Below are 20370 nucleotides of genomic sequence, written 5' to 3' on the forward strand. Positions count from 1 at the left end.
AGCTGATTAATAAAATATTTTATTGTGTGTGGTGTTTTATTTTACTTTACATTTCCCCCATGTGAATGGGTAGAGGTACGATGTACCCCATACTCATTCACATAGGGTGGGGGTCCGGCATCTGGGGGCCCCCTTATTAAAGGGAGCTCGCAGATTCCGATTAGCCCCGCCCGCATACCCCGACAACCAATGGCAAGGGTTGTCGGGAAGAGGCTCTTGTCCCTATCGACATGGGGGCAAGAGTGCTGTGGGGTGGGGGGGCAGTGCCCCCCTCCCCCACAGCACACACTCCCCCATGTTGAGGGCATGCGGTCTGGTACGGCTCAGGAGGGGGGGGGCGCTCGCTCGTCCCCGCCCCCATTCCTGTCCGGGCCAGACTGCATGCTTGGGATGAGGGCTTGGTTTGGATCTGGGGGGGACCCCCGCGCCGAATCCGCACGTTCCGGACCAAGCCTAAGAGCCTAATGTAGCCCTGGAGGGGGACCCGCGCCGATTTCAAGTTTGAAATTTGGCGCGGAGTTCCCCTTCAGGGCTGAAAACAGCTCGGAGATTCCCGTGCGCCGCGTCACGCAGCGCATTCACGGGTACGCCGCTTGGTATTTACCAAGATTTTCACGGCGTACTGACAAGGCGCACGGGAATCCCTGACTTTTCTCTCTGCGCATGCCCAGTATGCAAATGAACCTCCCGAGGTTTAGGCGCACTGTGCAAGCGTACGGGGATCTGTTTTCAAAAAACACTTTCCCTTTCAATTCGGCCCGCCAAACACTTCAAAACACATGTCACTTCACTTCCCCTGCATCCCCCCACCTCCCCCCCTAATAAACTCCCGCCCAAACCCCCGCAATTTACAGTTTAATGTGCCGTGCGCCAGGTCTGTACTGGTGCACAATGCACCCTCTCCTGGGCGCACGGAGCACATTAGTAACTAGGGAAATACACTGCACTAGCAGCGTATTTCTTTAGTAAATGTCAAAACGGCTGCTACTCCTGCTTTTACTCCATGAGTCATGGAGTAAAGGCTTGGTAAATCAGCCCCATAGTGTAATCCCGTCTTATATGCAGCTATCAAACTTACATTTGGCTGAAGGTAAAAGTACTTTGTATACAAAAGTGGGGCGGCAGTGGAGTCCTCCCGATGCGTTTCGTGGTCATAGCACTTCGTCTGGGGTGTCTCTCCACTGTAGCCCCCCTCCAATTTATATAAAATCCATACATCAAAATCCAATCAGTAGAGATCTGACTCACCCTGTGCATTACAGCAATGGGAGCTGGATATTCAAGATGGCGCCGCTGCTTTCGGTTCAAGCCTCAATGTGAAAATGCTGAGCCTCATTCACAGGGGCAGAAAGCCAGAAAAAAACATTGCAAAATTGTGGATTAATAGTAATAAAATGATCCTTTGCATGGATAGAGAGTAAAGCGTGGATAAAAGAACTATAAATATTCATTGGAAATGAATATTTTGAAATAATAATAAAAAAGAGAATATAAAAATCGGAACGAATCGATAAGCTACAGCACATGCGCGCCATCCACGCCTCGCTGTGAAGCAGCCAGAGGCTTTCCGTTTGTTGGTCACGTGAGCGGCTAAGAAATGCACGCTCATTACGTCCCGCTATCGAATGGAAAGAGACGCTCCATGCTGATTGGTCGCATCGGCGCACTCGCAGTGAGCGGGCCTCACCGTGAATGGCAAATGCGTTCCAAGCAGAAAAACATGCGTTCCACCTGTTCGCCGGCTACGCAAGCGCCCACCCAACAAACAGGTGTCACCATGGAGATATAATTACACAAAATATGGGGCCCAAAGATAATGAATATATTGTGCCAAAAAAAGGGAGTGAAATAGCCCATGACAAGTCTCTGTCAAACTATGTCAGTAAGGCGTAGATAAAGCTAAAAAAATATTAAACAATTATAGATAAAAATTTAAAAAATATTAGATTGTGTGTGCAGTCGCAATAATGTATGTATATTATGTCCAGCGTGTCCCTATGAAATATATGTTTGGACACATGGGTACAATTATGGCAAATTGCACAAACATATTTGCAGTGTAATAAACCTTGCAATATATGTTTAAATAAAAACTGCATGCATATAAAAACAAAAAAAAAACAAGAACACTGCCTCATGCCACCTGTGAGTCAGATCTCCACGTACAAAAATATGACACCATGCGTAACCGTGAAGAGAAGCTCACAGAATGTACTTAGACAAAAACTGTATATTCCATCTTATATACAATGTATATAAACACATTACCCAAAGAAAAGAAAATTAAAATAAAAAAAACAGCAATAATCATTTAGGACATGTTGATAAAGGAATCAATGTCCCATTCAACATTCATTCCTAATGGGGTATGAGTCTGGAGTTCATATATCCAGAAAGTCTCAAGAAGGGAGACCCCTCGGGTCATACATCTGCCTCTCCAGGGGGGAGTATATTTGTCAATGACAACAAACTGGGTACCCTTGGGATTTCTATGTTGATGCTGTCTGTAGTGTCTGGGGACAGGATGTTTGGTGTCACCACCTATTATAAGTGCAATATGTTCACTGACTGATGGAAAAAGTACGAATGGTACGACCGACATATTGCATGCCGCAGGGACACGTTAGTAAATATACAACGTATTTAGTCGCACAAGTACAAAACGTTTTGATTGTATACTGCTTCCTGGTGACTGAAGAAGAGAATTCAGAAATCTTACGTGTGACGAATGCATTGTGTTGACACACTTTGCATTTCCTACAGGGGTAAAAGCCAACTAAATCATGAAAGAAAGAGCTCTTAACTGGGGGGTTGATTATATTTGGAGCAATTTTACTCTGCAATGAGGGTACTCCCTTAAACACTACCTTGGCCTGTTCAGGCAGCAGAGAACCCAATACTTTGTCTCCTTTAAGGATGTTCCAATGTTTGTTAAAAATGTTCTTAATCTGTTTGTGTTGAGTAGAGTAAGTAGTCAACATAGCAAATTTAAAACCGTCATCAGCAGGACGTTTAGGCCTAACAGATATTAATGACTTCCTGTCCAATGAAAAGACTCTCTGTAACTCGAAATCTACATCGTTTACAGAGTAGCCTTTTTCCACAAACCTAGACTTTAGGATCTCGGCCTGTGCAAGATAAATATCATCAGCCGAGCAATTCCGGCGCAATCTAAGAAATTGACTGCGCGGGACCGATCTGAGCCAAGATGCATGATGGCAACTCCCCTTGGGGATATAACCGTTACGGTCAGTCGGTTTGAAGTAGGTTTGGAAAGTGAATTTCCCATCGACTATAGTTATTTCTAGGTCCAAAAAATGAATGCTGGTGGAACTGAATTCATATGTTAGGGAAATACCCCTGTCATTGGTATTCAGAGAGTCAAAAAACACTTTCAAGGATTCAGGGCTGCCATTCCATAGGACGAGGATGTCGTCTATGTATCTGGCCCACAGCACCAAGGACGGAACTGTTTGGGCATAGACGACATCCTCCTCCCACTTGGCCATGAAAAGATTCGCAAGACTAGGTGCAAATTTTGCCCCCATAGCTACGCCTGTTAATTGTAAAAAATAACGTTGGTCAAACCAAAAGTAGCTATGTTTAGTAGCAAACTCTAATAATTCAATAAGATAGTCGCTTTCGAATGAGGCAAGAGACTGCTCTCTATTCAGGAAGTGCTGTACGGCTTCTATACCCAAATGGTGAGGGATACAGGTGTACAGGGAGGCCACGTCAGCAGTGACCATAATACAACCCTCCTGTACTTCCATACTCTCCAAAAGGCGAAATCCCTTACTTACAAGGGTTTGTAATTTGTTTTTATATTTTGCAGTGGCATTAGTGGGGATCTCTTGATAGGTGCCGGGTTCAGCAAGAATCCGATGCATCTCCTGTTCGTATTGAACTCTATCTAAAATGACAATCCCACCACCCTTGTCAGCTGGACGAATGATCAAATCCTTGTTTTCACACAAGGATCGAACACCCTGGCTGGACAAGGGCTGTGAGGAATATCGTTTTTATTTTAATCGGGACAAGTCGTTAAGGACCTGCTCCTTAAAAATTCTAACAGCAGGAGCCACCGCAACAGACGAATTAGAGGGACGGGTTCGATAATCCAGAATGAACTGTCCCGGAGGTTGCTGCTCGATCTACAGTATGATGTGTATTGGATACCATATACCGCTCCTCTCCCCCCCTCCCCGGCCGGCGTCTTCATCTTCAGTGTGGGCACCCGGCCGTGACAGCTTTCGGCTTCACGGCCGGGCACCCACTGCGCATGCGCGAGCGGCGCGGCACTGCGCATGCGCGAGCGGCGCCGCGCCGTGTAATTGGCCAGGAGATCGCCTAGGACCTGTGACGTGTCCTAGGCGATCGCCTACAGCAGCCACTTCCTGAAGGCGATTAAGCTTAGTCGCCTACAGGAAGGAGGAAGTGGGACAGGAAGTCCCACTCGTGCTGAAGCCCCCACTCCCCCCCCCAAAAAAATTACATGCCAAATGTGGCATGTAAGGGGGAGAGGAGTGGGTTAAGAGGAAGTTCCAAATTTGGGTGGAACTCCTCTTTAAGTCACCCTTTCATCCATTCACTGATTGACTTTTTTTGGATACATGCGAATTTAATTTATCCGTTACTTACTTTACCACTCCTGTGTTCTGGTATCAACCAATAGACGTAATAGTTCACGTTCCAGCGGCACAATATTTGGTTCTTGCAATATGGGACTAATATGTAATTAATACACATTGTATTTTATTATTATGTGTTTTACATTTTCACGATTTTTTGTATTCGATTTTCATCATTGACAGTCATTTCAAGCGCTACATATTCACTTTTTCCTGTTATTTTTTGCTTCTTTTCAAATAAGCCGTGTTAGCAGCTTTTGTCCACTCAATATTGGCAGCGCAGGGTATCCAACTTTTTTACTCTGTTTATTTTGAAATTTACACTGCAGCAGCCTTACTGTCTATACATCTGTAGTGATATGGATATATTTGACTATAGAGCATCCCGTACTGTGAACATTGACGGTGTTTTTACAGTTACAGGTAATGACACTGAAATTGGAGGGCTATTTGTGCGTTTAAAAAATGTTATGACCTCAGAGATACAACTCCAATGGGATTTAATCTTTTTGGAACAATATATCTCTGAGAACATGGTCCCACTTAAGAAAATGCCTGAGAGCTCAGTTGGCCCTAAATCTGCAGGAGAGAGGAAGTCAGCCATCCAGCTATTAGAGTGTGCTCAAAATCTGCAATTAGAAAGATTGTACTAGAGTGTAGGATTGATTTGTCAGCACCTTGGACAATGACAGGACAGGAAACTCAATCCATATTCTTGCAGTATTTTAATATTTGCCTAAGATTGCATTAATAAGCACAATTTGCTAACCTACAAGATATCTAAATTTCACTTTTTACATTAGGTTATCATTTTAGTTACAGACACTGACATAAAAAAAAAGCGGACATTGGAAACAAGAAAAACTGAAAATGTTAATTTGTACTGTACCACCATAGCATATTGGTAAATAAAGTTATATACAAAACTTTTAAGGATGATTAGTAAACAAAAAATGTAGCACTAATAAACTCAAGAAATACAATGTATGATACCCTGTGGGGCAGCAACATTCATAGTGTATGTGCACATACGAGAACTACCAATAAAAATTAGGTAGCCAAAAACAAAGTTCAATGTGATATTAAAAAAAGCAATATGGGGTGCTCAATGGCAATACCCATTGAGCACCCCATATTGCTTTTTTTATGTGATCACTTTTATCTATGTCGTAATTTTTCATGTATGACTTTTAATAAAAAACCTTCATTGGTTTAATTGACCTGCGCAATTGGAGCCCCCTTTTCTTCTATTTTCTATATCATTTATCCCATGGTCCAATTGGAGCTTCAGCTACGTCCATTCCTGTACTCCTGGATATACGGCCTGAGGATTACACCTGAAGTCTGTGGCGGTAACGCAGCACACTATCCGAGTATCGTTGGTTCCTGGTGTCCACGCCAGTTGGAGTCCTAATCACAAAAACGGTTCCATTCCGGTTGCAGTGGTCCCGGTTTCCAATGACCACAACGTCTGATTGACTCTCTGCTGTATAGTATTGGAGTCCAACCTATCCGGTAAGCGTGTTCATACTTACCCTATACCTGACGTGATTGTGATCTCCATAGATCCCTACAGACAACTCGATCACCTGTTTTATTTCAATTATTGGACATTTGTCCATCCTACTCACTGCACCAATCTTCTGATTGATGTTCATTCAACATTTTTGTTATAGACTTTGCAACGTTTTAATATCACATTGAACTTTGTTTTTGGCTACCTAATTTTTATTGGTAGTTCTCGTATGTGCACATACACTATGAGGCCCCATACACACGAGAGAATTTATCCGCGGATACGGTCTAGCGGACCGTTTCCACGGATAAATCCTCTCAAAGATTTCCGCAGATTTCTATGCGATGGAGTGTACTCACCATCGCATTGAAATCCACGCGGAAATCCTCTGGCGATGACGTGTCGCGCCGTCGCAGCGATTATGACGCGGCGACGGGCGCGACGCTGTCATATAAGGAATTCCACGCATGCGTTGAATCATTGCGACGCATGCGTGGGATCCCTTCGGACGGATGGATTCGGTGAGTCTGTACAGACCAGCGGATCCATCCGTTGGGATGGATTCCAGCAGATGGATTTGTTCTGCATGTCAGCGAATATCCGATCTGCTGGAATCCATCCCAGGGGAGATATATCCGCGGATAAAGATCCGCTGGCGTGTACACACCATAGGATCTATCCGCTCAAACCCATTTGATGGGATTTATCTGCGGATGGATTCTATGGTGTGCATGGGGCCTGAATGTTGCTGCCCCACAGGGTATCATACATTGTATTTCTTGAGTTTATTAGCGCTACATTTTTTGTTTTACTATATACCGGATTTGTTTGTTTGTTTGTATGTAGCAGCTTATTTATTTCATTCGGAGTTAGCGCCGTTTTTTCTTTATTTTTAAGGATGATTAACAACATCCACTTTGGAGATTTCAGTTCAGATGGTTTCCTCTTGTTTCCTCTTGTATCTATTGAATGAACTTCAAGTTGTCTTGCAGAAGTTTATGAAAGAAGATCCTTAAAGAAGTTTCTTACAGAAGTTTTAAGATCAGACGATGAAACGTTTAATTCTAAAAGAGATTGGAATAAGAAAAACATAATATTAATTATAAAGGTAAACTTTATATACAAGGGCATGACTATGCCTACGATGACCATGAAATTTGTGTTTTAGGGACCTATCATGATTTTTTTTCTCATGGCCACATGTGCCAAAATGTTTACCTGTGTTAATACTAGTCAAAAACATGTTAATTCATATTATACACAGGGCTGGAAATTTGCATGGCCAACACAGGCAGTAGCATATGGACACTGGGCTGCAGGCGTAGGCACACAGTCACTCACAAATCATGCTGTTGATTGCCAGAAACATATTCTTATGTATAATAAAAGGCTATAGAATTACACCCTGACTGCCAGTGCAGTCTCTGGTATGATATTTACGGGTGTTGCCCCTGCACAGTTTGTGTATTTTTTGTTGATAGAATAGAGAACAATTTAGGGTTATAATCTATCTGAGGTGATAGTCTAGCCAATGCTTTTTGACGTTGAATCTATATGTACTGTCACAGAGTGGGAAAACTGTCAACTAGTGCTGAACTGAAGTGTCAAAGGACATTTGGCCTGGTATAAATCTGATTACTGCATCATTATTTAAGAAAGAATGACTAGAGTGTAATTAAGCTGCCCCACAGTATCATCAGTCATATCTTCATTGAATTCAACCATTGCATTGTATAAATGTTTTTTTTTTGTTTTGTTTTTCCAGCATTATTTTTATAATGTTGTTAATGCATATTTGAAAATAAAACATCATTACCTCTCTTATTTGGGAGTCATATTGTGTAAAGTGAAAATATAAAACATTGTTCAATGTAAAATTGGCTATAGGTCTACATGCAAGAGTTACTATTCAATATACCTGCATTCCTATATGACTTAAACTAGTCTTTTAAGCCGCCACTCTGCAAATCACAGCTTTATTGAACTGATACCATTATCACCAATAGGGACTTATGCTAAATATCCACTTCAAAACCACAACTTGCCTTTAACTCTTTGTGACTCCACTGTGGTTCCACTATATTACGGAGACATATCTAGGCTGTGCTGTAATATTTCAGGTTCTTTAGCAACACAATACCATTCTTTACTGGACACAATGCTGTATCTTGGCCTAGGCCAACAAGGCCCAGGCCTAGGGCAGCACTTTGCAGGGGGGCAGCACGAAAAGAGTCCCCGTCGGCTTGCGCTACACTGTTAGGCAAATTAGTCTAGCGCCCCTATAAAGCGGCCGCACTGCTTCCGGTAAGCAGGCGGCCGGCATTCCACAACTGTGGGGGGGGGGGGTGATTTCCAATTTTGACTGTGCTATCATCCTGGACCACAAACCTTCCTCTCTGTGCTATATGTTTCTGCTGCACCATCTGCTTAAAGTAGAACTATAGGTAACACTTTTTTTTCATTTTGGATAGAGTAGGGGAGGGTTATAGCCCGTCAGTTTATTTTATATCATCCCTGTCCCATTGTCGAGATTCCCCTTGACTTGCTGCTCTATGGCCAACCAGGAAGTAAGAGGAAATCTATGCAAATTAAGGGAATCCATTGCACCCCCCCCCCCCCCAGGCCCTTAGAACTAGTGTCCCCACTGAAAAATTTCAGGGTGGGTTTTAAACAACACAGGGTGTGGCCTTGACAGGAAGGGGTAGGTCATATTTAAATTAGGGGGTGCGCGAGTTTAGTCAGGCCTAGGGCATCACAAAACCTAAATACACTACTGACTGGACACATAAGTGGGTATCACACTTATTAATACATGTCAGATGATCTACCAGGAAACCTTCATTACCCCTTGGCAACCTTCGAGATTGTTTTGTACTGTTTTGTGTTGTTCAATTTCTGTAAGGTTCTGGAAAGCACACATAAATGTCATTCCATGTCTAATTTTAAACTCATTTTTCATTAAACGTTTTTCATACTACACTGCTTGGTCTTATATTGCCTACTTTATACAGTTAGTACTCTACACCTTATTTTTTTTCCTATAATATATTTTAAGACTGGTTTAGTTAGACGTAGCCTATCATAGGAATTAAGCCAGGGAAGGAGATTTTAGAGCCAGTTTAGATGGACTGGGTCACAATCTATGGCATCCAGGTCTGTTTGTATGAGGACTTCATTAGTAGCATGGAATTTAGAAATCTGAGCAAGTTGGGTGGCTTGCTAACATGTGGTCACATTTGGAAGGCCCAGCCCAGATGCCAGTTTATGAGGATTGAGTGCCTAATGCTGGCCATACATTGATACGTTTTCTTCAATTAGCTAGCGGGATGATCTAAAAAACTAAATTAATTCCCCCAATGCCCACATATGAGGTGGATGTGGGAATCCTCCTTGCTGAGCTATTGTATTCTGACAGAGAGACTCCTCTACACTGATCAACGGCTGCAGCCTATTGGTTGCATGTGGTTACTGAATGAAAATGTAACAGCAGTCCTGTTGGAGAGGAGTGGATCATTGGATCGACTACTCTTGAACAGGAACAGCCATAGATAGATGGAAATTCAGCCAGTCCCTGAGTGGGCTGAAATGCAGAAGTTGGCAGTGTCGAAGAATTAGCTAGGCATGGCATATACAGTAGGAATGGGAAAGTAGTGTTATGAAATAAGAGGAAGAAGAAGTTAGACGGGGCAGGTAGAAAAAAAGGTCTAGACTAGAGCTGGGAAGAGATCAAACTACAATTGTACATAATACAATGGAACCTTGGATTACGAGCATAATCCGTTACAGGAGAATGCTTGTAATCCAAAGCACTCGCATATCAAAGGGAGTTTCCCCATAGAAGTCAATGTAAACTAAAATAATTAGTTCCACCAGATTTCAGTAAAATATTAGCTTAATTGAAGCAGAAATTCAAGAGCATAAACAACCTTACAATTTTCAATAGTTGTGAAAAAATTATGCCAAGAGCAACTACTTTCCCCTCTCTCAGGGCAAGCTTGGCGGATCAGGCAGGATAGTCGTCTCTAATTCCCAGGGAATGACTGTAGGAGTTGAGTGGGATTACAGAGACATCTGGGCTTTTCTAACAAGTGCATTTGGACAACATTTACATAGCGATAACCCATGTGAGTATCACTTAGGTAGGTGGTGACAGCAGTGCAGTGTAACAAAGAAGAAGCTATCTGTGAACAAGCTTTCAAAATGACTGTGCTTGTTAGCAGAATATAGTACATTGCCTCAATTATATTATGAAGTATAAGGTTCAAGGCAGAAGCAACAAGTTAGAGGGACCAAAATTAAAAGAAAACAAATGACTTACCAAGGAACATGAGGTTGCTTGGTGGGTGCAGACAACATATTGTATAAATATGAGAAGCTGGGTAAATGAGATATTATAACATAACAGGCAGCCAGATAGTACTAAGCATGCCTCACAGGGCAATGTGATCATAATCGTCCTGTAGCAATTGATTACCAATATAGCATATGCACAGGGCTCAAAATTTCAAGTCTTGAGCCACTAGCCAGGCCTCAAGGGTTACTCGCCACCAGTTTTCCTGTCCAACCCCTACCATGCCCCGCCTCTAATTCTGCCGCTAATCACGCCCTCATAAATTATCTCCTGAAATGACACTTAAATGTTTTATGCAGAATTAAGTTACAAAAATAAATATTAACAACTTCATCAGTTCCCCTCAGCACAGCCTCACCTGTGCCCATCAATGCAGCCTCACCTGTGCCCATCAATGCAGGCTCACCTGTGCCCATCAATGCAGTCTCACCTGTGCCCATCATTGCAGCCTCATTGTGCCCCACATTACAGCCTCATTGTGCCCCCCATTGCAGCCTCATTGTGCCCCCCATTGCAGTCTCATTGTGCCCCCCCCCCAATGCAGACTCATTGTGCCCCCATTGCAGACTCATTGTGCCCCCATTGCAGACTCATTGCGCCCCCATTGCAGACTCACTGTGCTCCCATTACAGACTCACTGTGCCAGATCATGACAGGAGGAAGAGGAGAGCCACGGGATCACCGAGCGGTATATCCCGCTGTAACAGCTTACATTGAACTTTCCTCCGCTCTGTTCGCTCTCACACACAGCCCCGCCTCCTCCTAACCCGCGCCTGTAATAGACAGAACACCTCCTAGCATTGTATCCGCATTCTGTCTATTACAGGCGCGGGTTAGGAGGAGGCAGGGCTGTGTGTGAGAGCGAGCAGAGCAGAGGAAAGTTCAATGAAAGGCTGTTACAGGGGGCTATACCGCTCGGTGATACCACGGCTCTACCTTCATGCTCTCTGCCACGGGGTGAACAGTGGGAGAACAGCTCCCGATCAACCCCGCCGGCAGTGCTCGCCCCCCCCCCCCCCACTCCCAGGCAGCCCAGCTCCTCGCCAGACCTCATTTTCCACTCGCAAAATGCGAGTAGGCGAGTGGAAAATTTGAGGTCTGATATGCATATGTTGATGTAAGGGTTCCTAAAGAGATGGTATTTAAAGCCATGGGAGGCTATCAGCCAGTGGCGTCTGGTGCTTAAAAAAAATTGGGGGGGCAAAAAAAAAAGACATCAATTGCAGCCTTACTGTGCCCATCACAGTGAGGTGCTGACAAATCAATCCTACACTCTAGTACAATCTTTCTAATTGCAGATTTTGAGCACACTCACTCACTAATAGCTGGATGGCTGACTTCCTCTCTCCTGCAGATTTAGGGCCAACTGAGCTCTCAGGCATATTCTTAAGTGCTATGGGGGACTCTTCATCCATGGTAGTCCCCCCAGTCCCACTCTGGCTCAGATAAATCTGAGGAACCACAATCACCAACTTTCTCCACTAGAGATTCAAATCCACCCACAAACTTTTATGACCCCAGGTCAGACCTCTTCTCGTTCTCTTACCCTGCAAACTCACCTGATTGACCAGTAGTACCCGGCCTCTCTGGTACACTACTGGCAGTGGGGATGACAGAAGACTCTGTCTTCTCCAAAAAGAAACAAGATGCCATGTCTCTGCATTAGGCATGTGAAGACAACCCCTCTTCCTTTCGAGTGAATCCTCGCCAAGTCAGTGCTTTCCCGTTGGGTGGTGGTGCAGTCTCTCACCTCACTGTATCTGGTCTGGTGAACTCCAGAGCTTCAGCACAGTAGCCTGTGTCCCAAACAACCATCAGGAGACTTGGTGGGAGATCACTGGGCACTAGATCAAGAATGAAATAAGAAATAGAGGAACACCAACCATAGGATGGACTATGGGTGTCCTAAGGTATTGCGGTGCCACGTCCTAACATAAGTGGAAGTTTTTAATTTTGAAGGAATAATGGACTTTATAGGCACCAATGGTCAGCATCACTTGATGTCAACCCTATACAGTCTAATCTGACGAAACAACAAACCTTCTCAATTAGGAAATTAAAAAACCACCCAGACCTTACCATTAAACCCTCAGACAAGGGAGGTAACATTGTATTAATGACCAATACACAATATAAAAAAAATGTGTATGAACATCTTATCTAACCGGTCTTGGTACCAAAAAATTGTAGAGATGTCAGTGACACAATATGCCAATGATTATAAATCACTGATAGGAGAAGCGTTTATGAAGGGTCTAATAGATCAGGACACGTATGATTATCTCAATATTAAATTTCCACGGGCTCCAACCTTTTATGCCCTACCCAAGGTACATAAGAACCTTAAAGTGCCTCCTGGCAGACCCATTGTTTCAGGCATTGGGTCTATCACGGAAAATGCTAGCAGGTTCATTGACTTCTTCTTAACACCCCATGTCATCAGTTTACCGTCTTTTGTCAAAGACACACTAGATTTTCTCAAACAAATCGAGGGCGTGCTTGTCCCTCCCGACGCCCTCCTCGTGACTTTGGATGTGGAGGCCCTGTACTCCAGCATCCCTCACGAGCAGGGCGTCGGGATGGCACGCACGTTCCTCATGGAACAAGACCATCATTCCTGGCCATTCAATGAGTTCATCTTGAAACTACTTTTATTTATTTTGACTCACAATTGGTTTACTTTCAACGGTTCCCACTACCTCCAGGTACAGGGCGTGGCCATGGGCACTTGTTGCGCACCGGCCTACGCCAACCTGTACCTGGGGGGGTGGGAACGAGACATTTTTTCAGATGAACAGCTATCTATCTTTACCAACCAGACGGCAGTATGGCTTAGATACATCGACGATGTCTTTCTGGTTTGGACGGGTGACCTTGCATCCCTGACAGACTTCGTTGATGGTCTTAATTCCAATAACTATAACCTGAAGTTTACGGTGAACAGTCATCCCCGCAAAATATCCTTTTTAGATGTGGAGGTCTTCATTGACAGTGACAATTGTCTTGCATCTACCTTATATCGTAAGGAAACTGCGGGCAATACGATTTTACACTCAGATAGTGCACATGCAATCCCACTTAAAAGAAGTATACCATATGCACAATACCTCAGGCTGAGACGAAACTGCACACACGATGCAGACTTCAAATATCATGCCAACCAACTCAGGGACCGCCTTTTGGCACGGGGGTACTCAAAAACGCTTTTACGTAAGGCCTTCAATAAAACAATTCAACAACCTAGAAACACCCTTTTGCATAAAGTTCGAACTATACAGGACCCTTTCATTTCTGTCAAGTTTATTACTAAATACTCTGACCAACAGGCCCAACTAAGAGAGGCACTCACCAAACACTGGCACATCCTACGCGAGGATTCTATCCTCAGCAAGTATGTGGGTGAACGTCCAGAAATAGTATTTAGACGATCCACATCGCTTAGAGATCAACTTACATGCAGCCATTATGCCCCCAATAAACAAGAACTATCAACGGACAGGGGTATGTCGAGGTGTGGACACTGTGCCTTTTGTAAATATGTGATGATAGGCAGAGAATTTACTCTACCAAATGGTGAAAGATTTTCACCTAAGTTCAAGGCCGACTGTAATACCATGGGTGTAGTGTATCTTATGTCGTGTCTATGTGGCGTGTATTATGTCGGGAAAACTATCCGACCTCTACGCCAACGAATAAGAGATCATGTATATTATTCCGCTAGCGGAAAAATTCTAACACCTGTCAGTCGGCACTTGGACCTCTACCACCGCTTTGACACATCCCCCGCCTCTTTCTTGGTTCTGGCTGTGATCACACGAGACCCAAGAGGAGGCGATTGGGATAAAAAGATCTTACAAAGTGAAACCAAGTGGATTGAAAGATTAAATGCCACCCAACCCCCAGGTATCAATGAGCTTCAAACATACAAATCATTTTTATAGTTGGTCACGTTGGTACCTTGTGGCTGACATTGATTTCTCCCAGGTTCCCCCCCAATAGATATTGCAGTATGGCTCTGCTCCCCTCCCTCCGCAGTGTATTGTGTATATTTTTCGATATACATTATACTCCATTAGATATACCTTTTTTTCCCCCCTGTTGTTTTTCTGCTATTGTAGTTTTGTTCTCTTTCTTATGTTCCTATGACTATCCACTTCCCTGCAGATATACTTAAATGTCTAGACACAATTATGTATAAAAATATTGAATATGCTTGTATTACTCTATGCATGTCCTGCTTCACTTGGCAGCAATAATTCATGGCCACTCTCACCATGTACTGGCTGGTGGCGTGTTACTATGTACAATTTAATTTTGTTTATTGTCTTCCTCTTTTAGGAATTACTACTTTAAGTTTCTTTTACCCATGACTCAGTTTGCCATAGCTGCTAGGACTGGCGCATCTGTTTTTTGGGTTTCATGGGGGGGTTGTGTACGGCCAGATAACCGCAGCGTATACTATGCTGCGGTTTGTTAGGGGATGGATGAGAGATTTTCGGCCTGACCTGTATTGTGTTGATGGCTATGCCATCGAATACGTGCAGTGCCGGTCCGACACGCCCCGCCTAATCCCATTGGCGGAGCGTGTTCTTACACTCCTCCCCTTCCACGAGGACCGGCCCGGTTACTTGCGTTGGCTCTGGCAGGCGTCATCTGACGCCCATGGAGCTTGCGTTGACAGGGGATTGGCCCTCGTGATCTCTGGTCGGAACACGCGATGCGGAAGTCCCATCCGCTCACGTGATCGGAGACATGCAGGCTTATAATGGAGCAGGATCCCCAGAAAGCTGCACGTTTGCTCCCATAGACAGTGCGTGTGAGACAACAGGTGTACCTGGACATGGTAAGCACTCCTTCATGGGTCTCTTTCTTTTTCTTTTGGTAGCGGTGACTGGCATTATTGGCTATGTTTATAACAGCCCTCATTTAGACTGTCTTTTGTTTATTCATCCCTTCTCATACAGATACCATCTTATACCACTACAGTTCTGTTCTAATGATCTGGTCCGGTTTTTACAATTTTTTGGATTTAACCCTTATGGGTATTTGCCTATTTTACTCAAAAAGGTGCAGTGTATATACATTATCGTGCACTGCTTCCTAACCTTTGAACCAGCCCTATACTGACTGTACCCTGTACTTTGGGTATGTATATCTGTTATTTTTTGATTCGGGTTGCTATATGCATTTATACGTTGCATAAGCCCTATTTTCTTATTAGTACTATTTATTTCTTTATTTATCAGACCCTACTCCAGTTCAAACTTTGTCCGAAAAACTACACCTTTATCCACTTTGGTATCTGGAAATTGTTACCACATTGATCCAGAATTATCGTTGGAATTCTTACACATATACACATTTATTTTTTACCTATCATTGCTGATGGTAGGTTTATTATACTTTTTTATTTCTTTTATCATTATATAATCTCGTCTCTCTATACACACAAAATGGTTCACTCTCACTTTCTTACTGGTGATGTGTGGAGCTTCGCTATCATCTTTCCCTGACTCTATTACCACCGACAATTTGAGATATATATATATATATACTCTTTTCCTTTTCTTGCCGCACTATCTAGGCATATCCGTCATTACTCGCCACTTTTTCTATTCTGGCGAGGACGGTGTTATTTCTCAACACCTCTGATTAACTACGTGGGTATTTGGCATGTCCCTACACCTCCCTCACTTTGATCCCTTTTGTTGCACCGGTGGTTTGGCGGTTCTTGGCAATCTGAGTCATTGTTTATGGTGCTCTTTTGCACAAGAAACACTATTTATTCTGATTCACAAAATATACAATGTTAAATTAAAATCTGAAACCAATAATAGTCTATGTTTTTTCCTTCCAGAAAGTATTCTTTTTAAGCTCCCGAAGAAGCAGTAACATGCGAAACATGTAGAGCATATGTATAAAAATACACAAATTGAAGCCTACGTTTGTTCACCAACTGTTGTTGTTGTCCCGTGTGGACTATCTGTGGTTTTTGTACAACCCCTATGGGTTATTAGCATTTCAGAGATATTCTATGCTTACTAATGTTTTTAATATAGTCAATTATATGTTTTTTAATATTGTTTTTCTATATTGTAATTGTTGATTCAATTACCCAGGTTTAAGGGCACTAGATCAAACAGAGCCTCTCAGCAATGGTTGCAACGACTCCAGGCCTTTACATTCACTGTTGCCCTACAGATAAGCCCACAGACTATCAAAATATGCTCAGACCCCTTCACAGTGCCCAGGGCCAAGCATCCCTTGTGCGCCAAACGCACACATGTGTCAGTGGGAACCTTCCCTTGTAGCTCTGCCAGCCAGTCTGGGTGCCCCCCAAACAGTAGCGCTTTTGTAGCCATTACAACCCGGTAGCCAAAGAACCTTATGAGCACCATTGTGCGGTGTACGCTCCATGTGTGCTATCTCTGGCCTGCCAATTCTCCATATTCTCTGTGCATGTGCCACCTCCAAACTCTGCTCTTTCTGGGCACCAGCAATGACTATCCACCTCTTTCAGGGACTCTTTGGTGCCAACCTCTTCCCCTGAGGCTTAGAACTCTCCCACCTGGGAGAAAGACAATCTTTTTTGTGATTCAGACTATTTATTAGCTTCCCAGCCATCAGGTCTGGGCACACCTCCCCAGTGTTTGGCAAGATTAAAAAATAGTTTTTAAAATTCCAGCAGGGAGCCAAGCGCAGAAAATAAACCAAGGAGCCAAAGTAATTATAAAAGTCACACTGGACCGATTACATGGTTCAGGGTTTAACCCCTTCCTCAGATAACACGCTTATCTGAGGAAGGGGTTAGACCCCGAAACATGTAATCGTATACCGCTCAAGCTCCAGCACCTGCTGTTATACTCATCACATCCCCTTCTCTGATCCATTTAATCCATCTGGTCTTGCCGATGTTTGCCTGCAGTCGGAGCGTGTGATGTGGACGGGGAGGAGTCCTGTGGTGTCTAGACACCTTGCAGTTAAGCCCCTCCAGCATTCATCTCTGGTCTCACCTGCCACTGCAGTGGCTCTGCCATTTTCCACTCTGGTTATACAGTGATATACAGTGATATACAGTGGATCCAGCTGTTCCCCTCCCTGATGTCGCCTGGCTTTGGTTACTGTCACCGCTCCCTGTTGTTGCAAAGTGTTTTTAGGCTTCCCATTTTTGGTGTGCAGCCCCCTATGTCCACAGCCCTCTCATAAGCGGGACAGCCATTTCTCCCCCACCTTTGGCTCCATTGCTGGCACTATCATAGTGAGTTTGGCCGTTCTGACAATTTTTCCCATTTGTACTGTGTATTGGTTACATGTTTTATCAGCAATAAACTGTTTTAAATTTCACATGGATTCCATCTTCATTTGATTTCTTGCCACCTCCTGGATCTGCGCTTCCCAATTCTGTTGTTTTTTAAAAATTGTCTTTCCCCACTAAGGAGAGCTCCAAGCCTCAGGGGGCTATTGCTCTGTGTTGCTGATCTGTGAGGTCTTAGCAGTGGCAGAGCTGTGACCTAGAAGAGATCTGGAACTGACTGCAAGATTTCAAAATGTATCTGGTCTAGAGAAGGACTGTCTCTTTAACTGGATTGTGCTTGGAGAAGGCTGGAAGGTGGCAGCTTTCATGGGGTCTTGTGAGTCATGACCCTAAATGGATTCCTGCTGACTGTGCTTTTTGGGATAAAAGTGTCAGACACCAGAGATAGCTCTTTTAGGGTACCTGATACTGCCTATTCCTTGTCCTCATCAGGACTCTGAACTGTGAGTTTTGTGAAGCGTGCCCTCCTGTACTGTGCAATGTTCCAAAGATTTCACTGGGTGGTGCAGTGGTGCCGGGTAACCAGATGCCAAAAAGACTTGCCTTATGATCCCCAGCTGTGAGGACGTAGACTGTCCAACATGCACAGTTGCTTATGGAGGAGATTGTCCCTTCACAGCAAAAAGGTAATCATTTTGGAGTATCCCATGCCCTAACCCCTCCCCAGGTACAAGATTTATCAACAATAAGAAACAAAAAGACAACATTGCAAACTGTTTATTGGAGCCAGAGTAAATGGACTGTTTGGGTGGCTGATGGACTCTGTACTATTTTGTGCAGAACAAGTTAAAACCAGCAGCCCCAGAGGGGGTAGTGCTACACACTAGAAAACTGTAGCCAAGAGAGTTTCTTGATACATTTAGTTGGGATATAAACAGTTTCCACCCACAATATTGAATCATTATGTCACACAGATCTATATACTTTAACTTAGGGGTAGCCAACCCCCGGCACTAGTGCCGCAAGCGGTACACAAAGTCTCTTTTGTCGGCACTTGTCTCCCTCCCCCATCAGCAGAGCAGTGCAAGGAAGTGTCAGTGAGACACTAATGCATTTATATTTCAGAGTTCTCCACACCGCACCTGCACTAAGGGGGAGGCACTGCACCCCCACATATTGTAAAAAATGGGAAACATTGTTTGGTATCTTTGCTGTAGCTGCGATCATCTGCTTTTTTGATGGGGAAGAGATTGGGTGCAGTTCTGCTGGGGGGGGGGGGGCGGTCCATGTTTACAGGAGGAGGAGGACTGTATTGGCCACTGCTAAAGCCAATCACAGTCCTGCTAGCCCTGTTCACCAGCTGAAGGAAGATGACTCGCTTGGTTGCAACTACCAATCTCAGAAAGAAGGAATTTAACTGTGACTGAGAAAACCACAATCAGGTGACAGTTTGTGGAATTTCTATTGTACTTCTGGGAACTTTGTTGACATTATTCCTGAATCTTTGCATCACTTACTCCTGAACCCCTGCACTCTGTGTCCCTTTAAGCTCCAGCCAGTATTCAGTGCAATGAAAATCACACCCAACCACTTTTTCTCAGCTGCGGGGGGCCCAACCTATGATCCTGCACACAGACCCAATTCTTTCAGAAAACTCCCCTGACCTGAGCTCATTATTGCACATCTATTTCATATGCTTGTATGTGACATCACATACATCCCATACATTCTATAAATCACATACATCACATATAAGCACGTGGGCTGAATGCGAGGGGTGGATCAGCAGGATGAGTGTGCCAGGACAGATAGATTTGTCTCATCTCTGCTTCCTTTCACCACTCTGCATATCACGCATATCATAGATGAGAAGATGGTACAACGGTGGGGAAAAAGAGCAGGAGGGGTTCAGAGGTGGAACAGAAGATCAGGAGGGTACAGTGGTGGGGCAGATGTGCTGGGAAGTACAGTAGTGGAAGAGATGAGAAAGGGGTTCAGCAGTGAGACAGAAGAGCAGGGGGTTCAGTGTTGGGCCAGATGAGCAGGGGGGTAGAGCAGTGGGGCAGATGTAAAAGGAGGTGTATTGATTGGGCAGATAAGCAGGGGATTACAGTGGTGGGGCAGGAGAGCAGGGGGTTACAGTGGTGGGGCAGGAGAGCATGGGGAACAGATGTGCAGGAGGTACATGAGAAAGCGGTTTACAGTGATGCGGCAGATGGGTTCAGTGTTAGGACAGATGAGAAGGTGAATCAGTAGTGAGACAGAAGAGCATGGGAATACAGTGGTGGAGCAGATGTGCAGGGAGTTACAGTGGTGGGGCAGTTGAGAAATTGGGTACATTAATGGGGCAGGTGAGCAGGGGAGTTACAGTAGTGTGACAGAAGAGCAGGGGGGTACAGTGATGGGGCAGATGAGCAGGGAGGGTTCAGTGTTGGGCCAGATGAGAAGGAGGTTACAGTGGTGGGAAGGTTAGCAGGGGGGTTCAGTGTTAGGGCAGAGGAGAAAGGAGGTACATTGGTGGGACAGATGAGCAGTGGGTTGCAGTGGTGGGGCAGAGGAGAAATGGGGTACATTAATGGGGCAGGTGAGCTGGGGGGTACAGTGGTGGGGCAGAAGA

General features: G+C 44.2%; 1 protein-coding gene across 2 annotated transcripts in view; it reads right to left on the reverse strand.

Annotated features, from left to right (window-relative positions):
• Positions 1-6980: 6980 nt before the first annotated feature.
• Positions 6981-20370, reverse strand: part of MDH1B (malate dehydrogenase 1B) — a 61960-nt gene continuing 48570 nt past the window's right edge. For both annotated transcript variants that reach the window (XM_040357313.1, XM_040357314.1), the window contains one exon: positions 6981-7211. In XM_040357313.1, coding sequence (XP_040213247.1) covers positions 7144-7211 — 68 coding nt within the window. In that variant the 3' untranslated portion in view covers positions 6981-7143. The remainder of the gene's footprint in view (positions 7212-20370) is intronic.

The sequence above is a fragment of the Rana temporaria genome, chromosome 6 (genome assembly GCF_905171775.1).
Source record: "Rana temporaria chromosome 6, aRanTem1.1, whole genome shotgun sequence".
In the NCBI taxonomy this organism is placed as follows: Eukaryota; Metazoa; Chordata; class Amphibia; order Anura; family Ranidae; genus Rana; species Rana temporaria.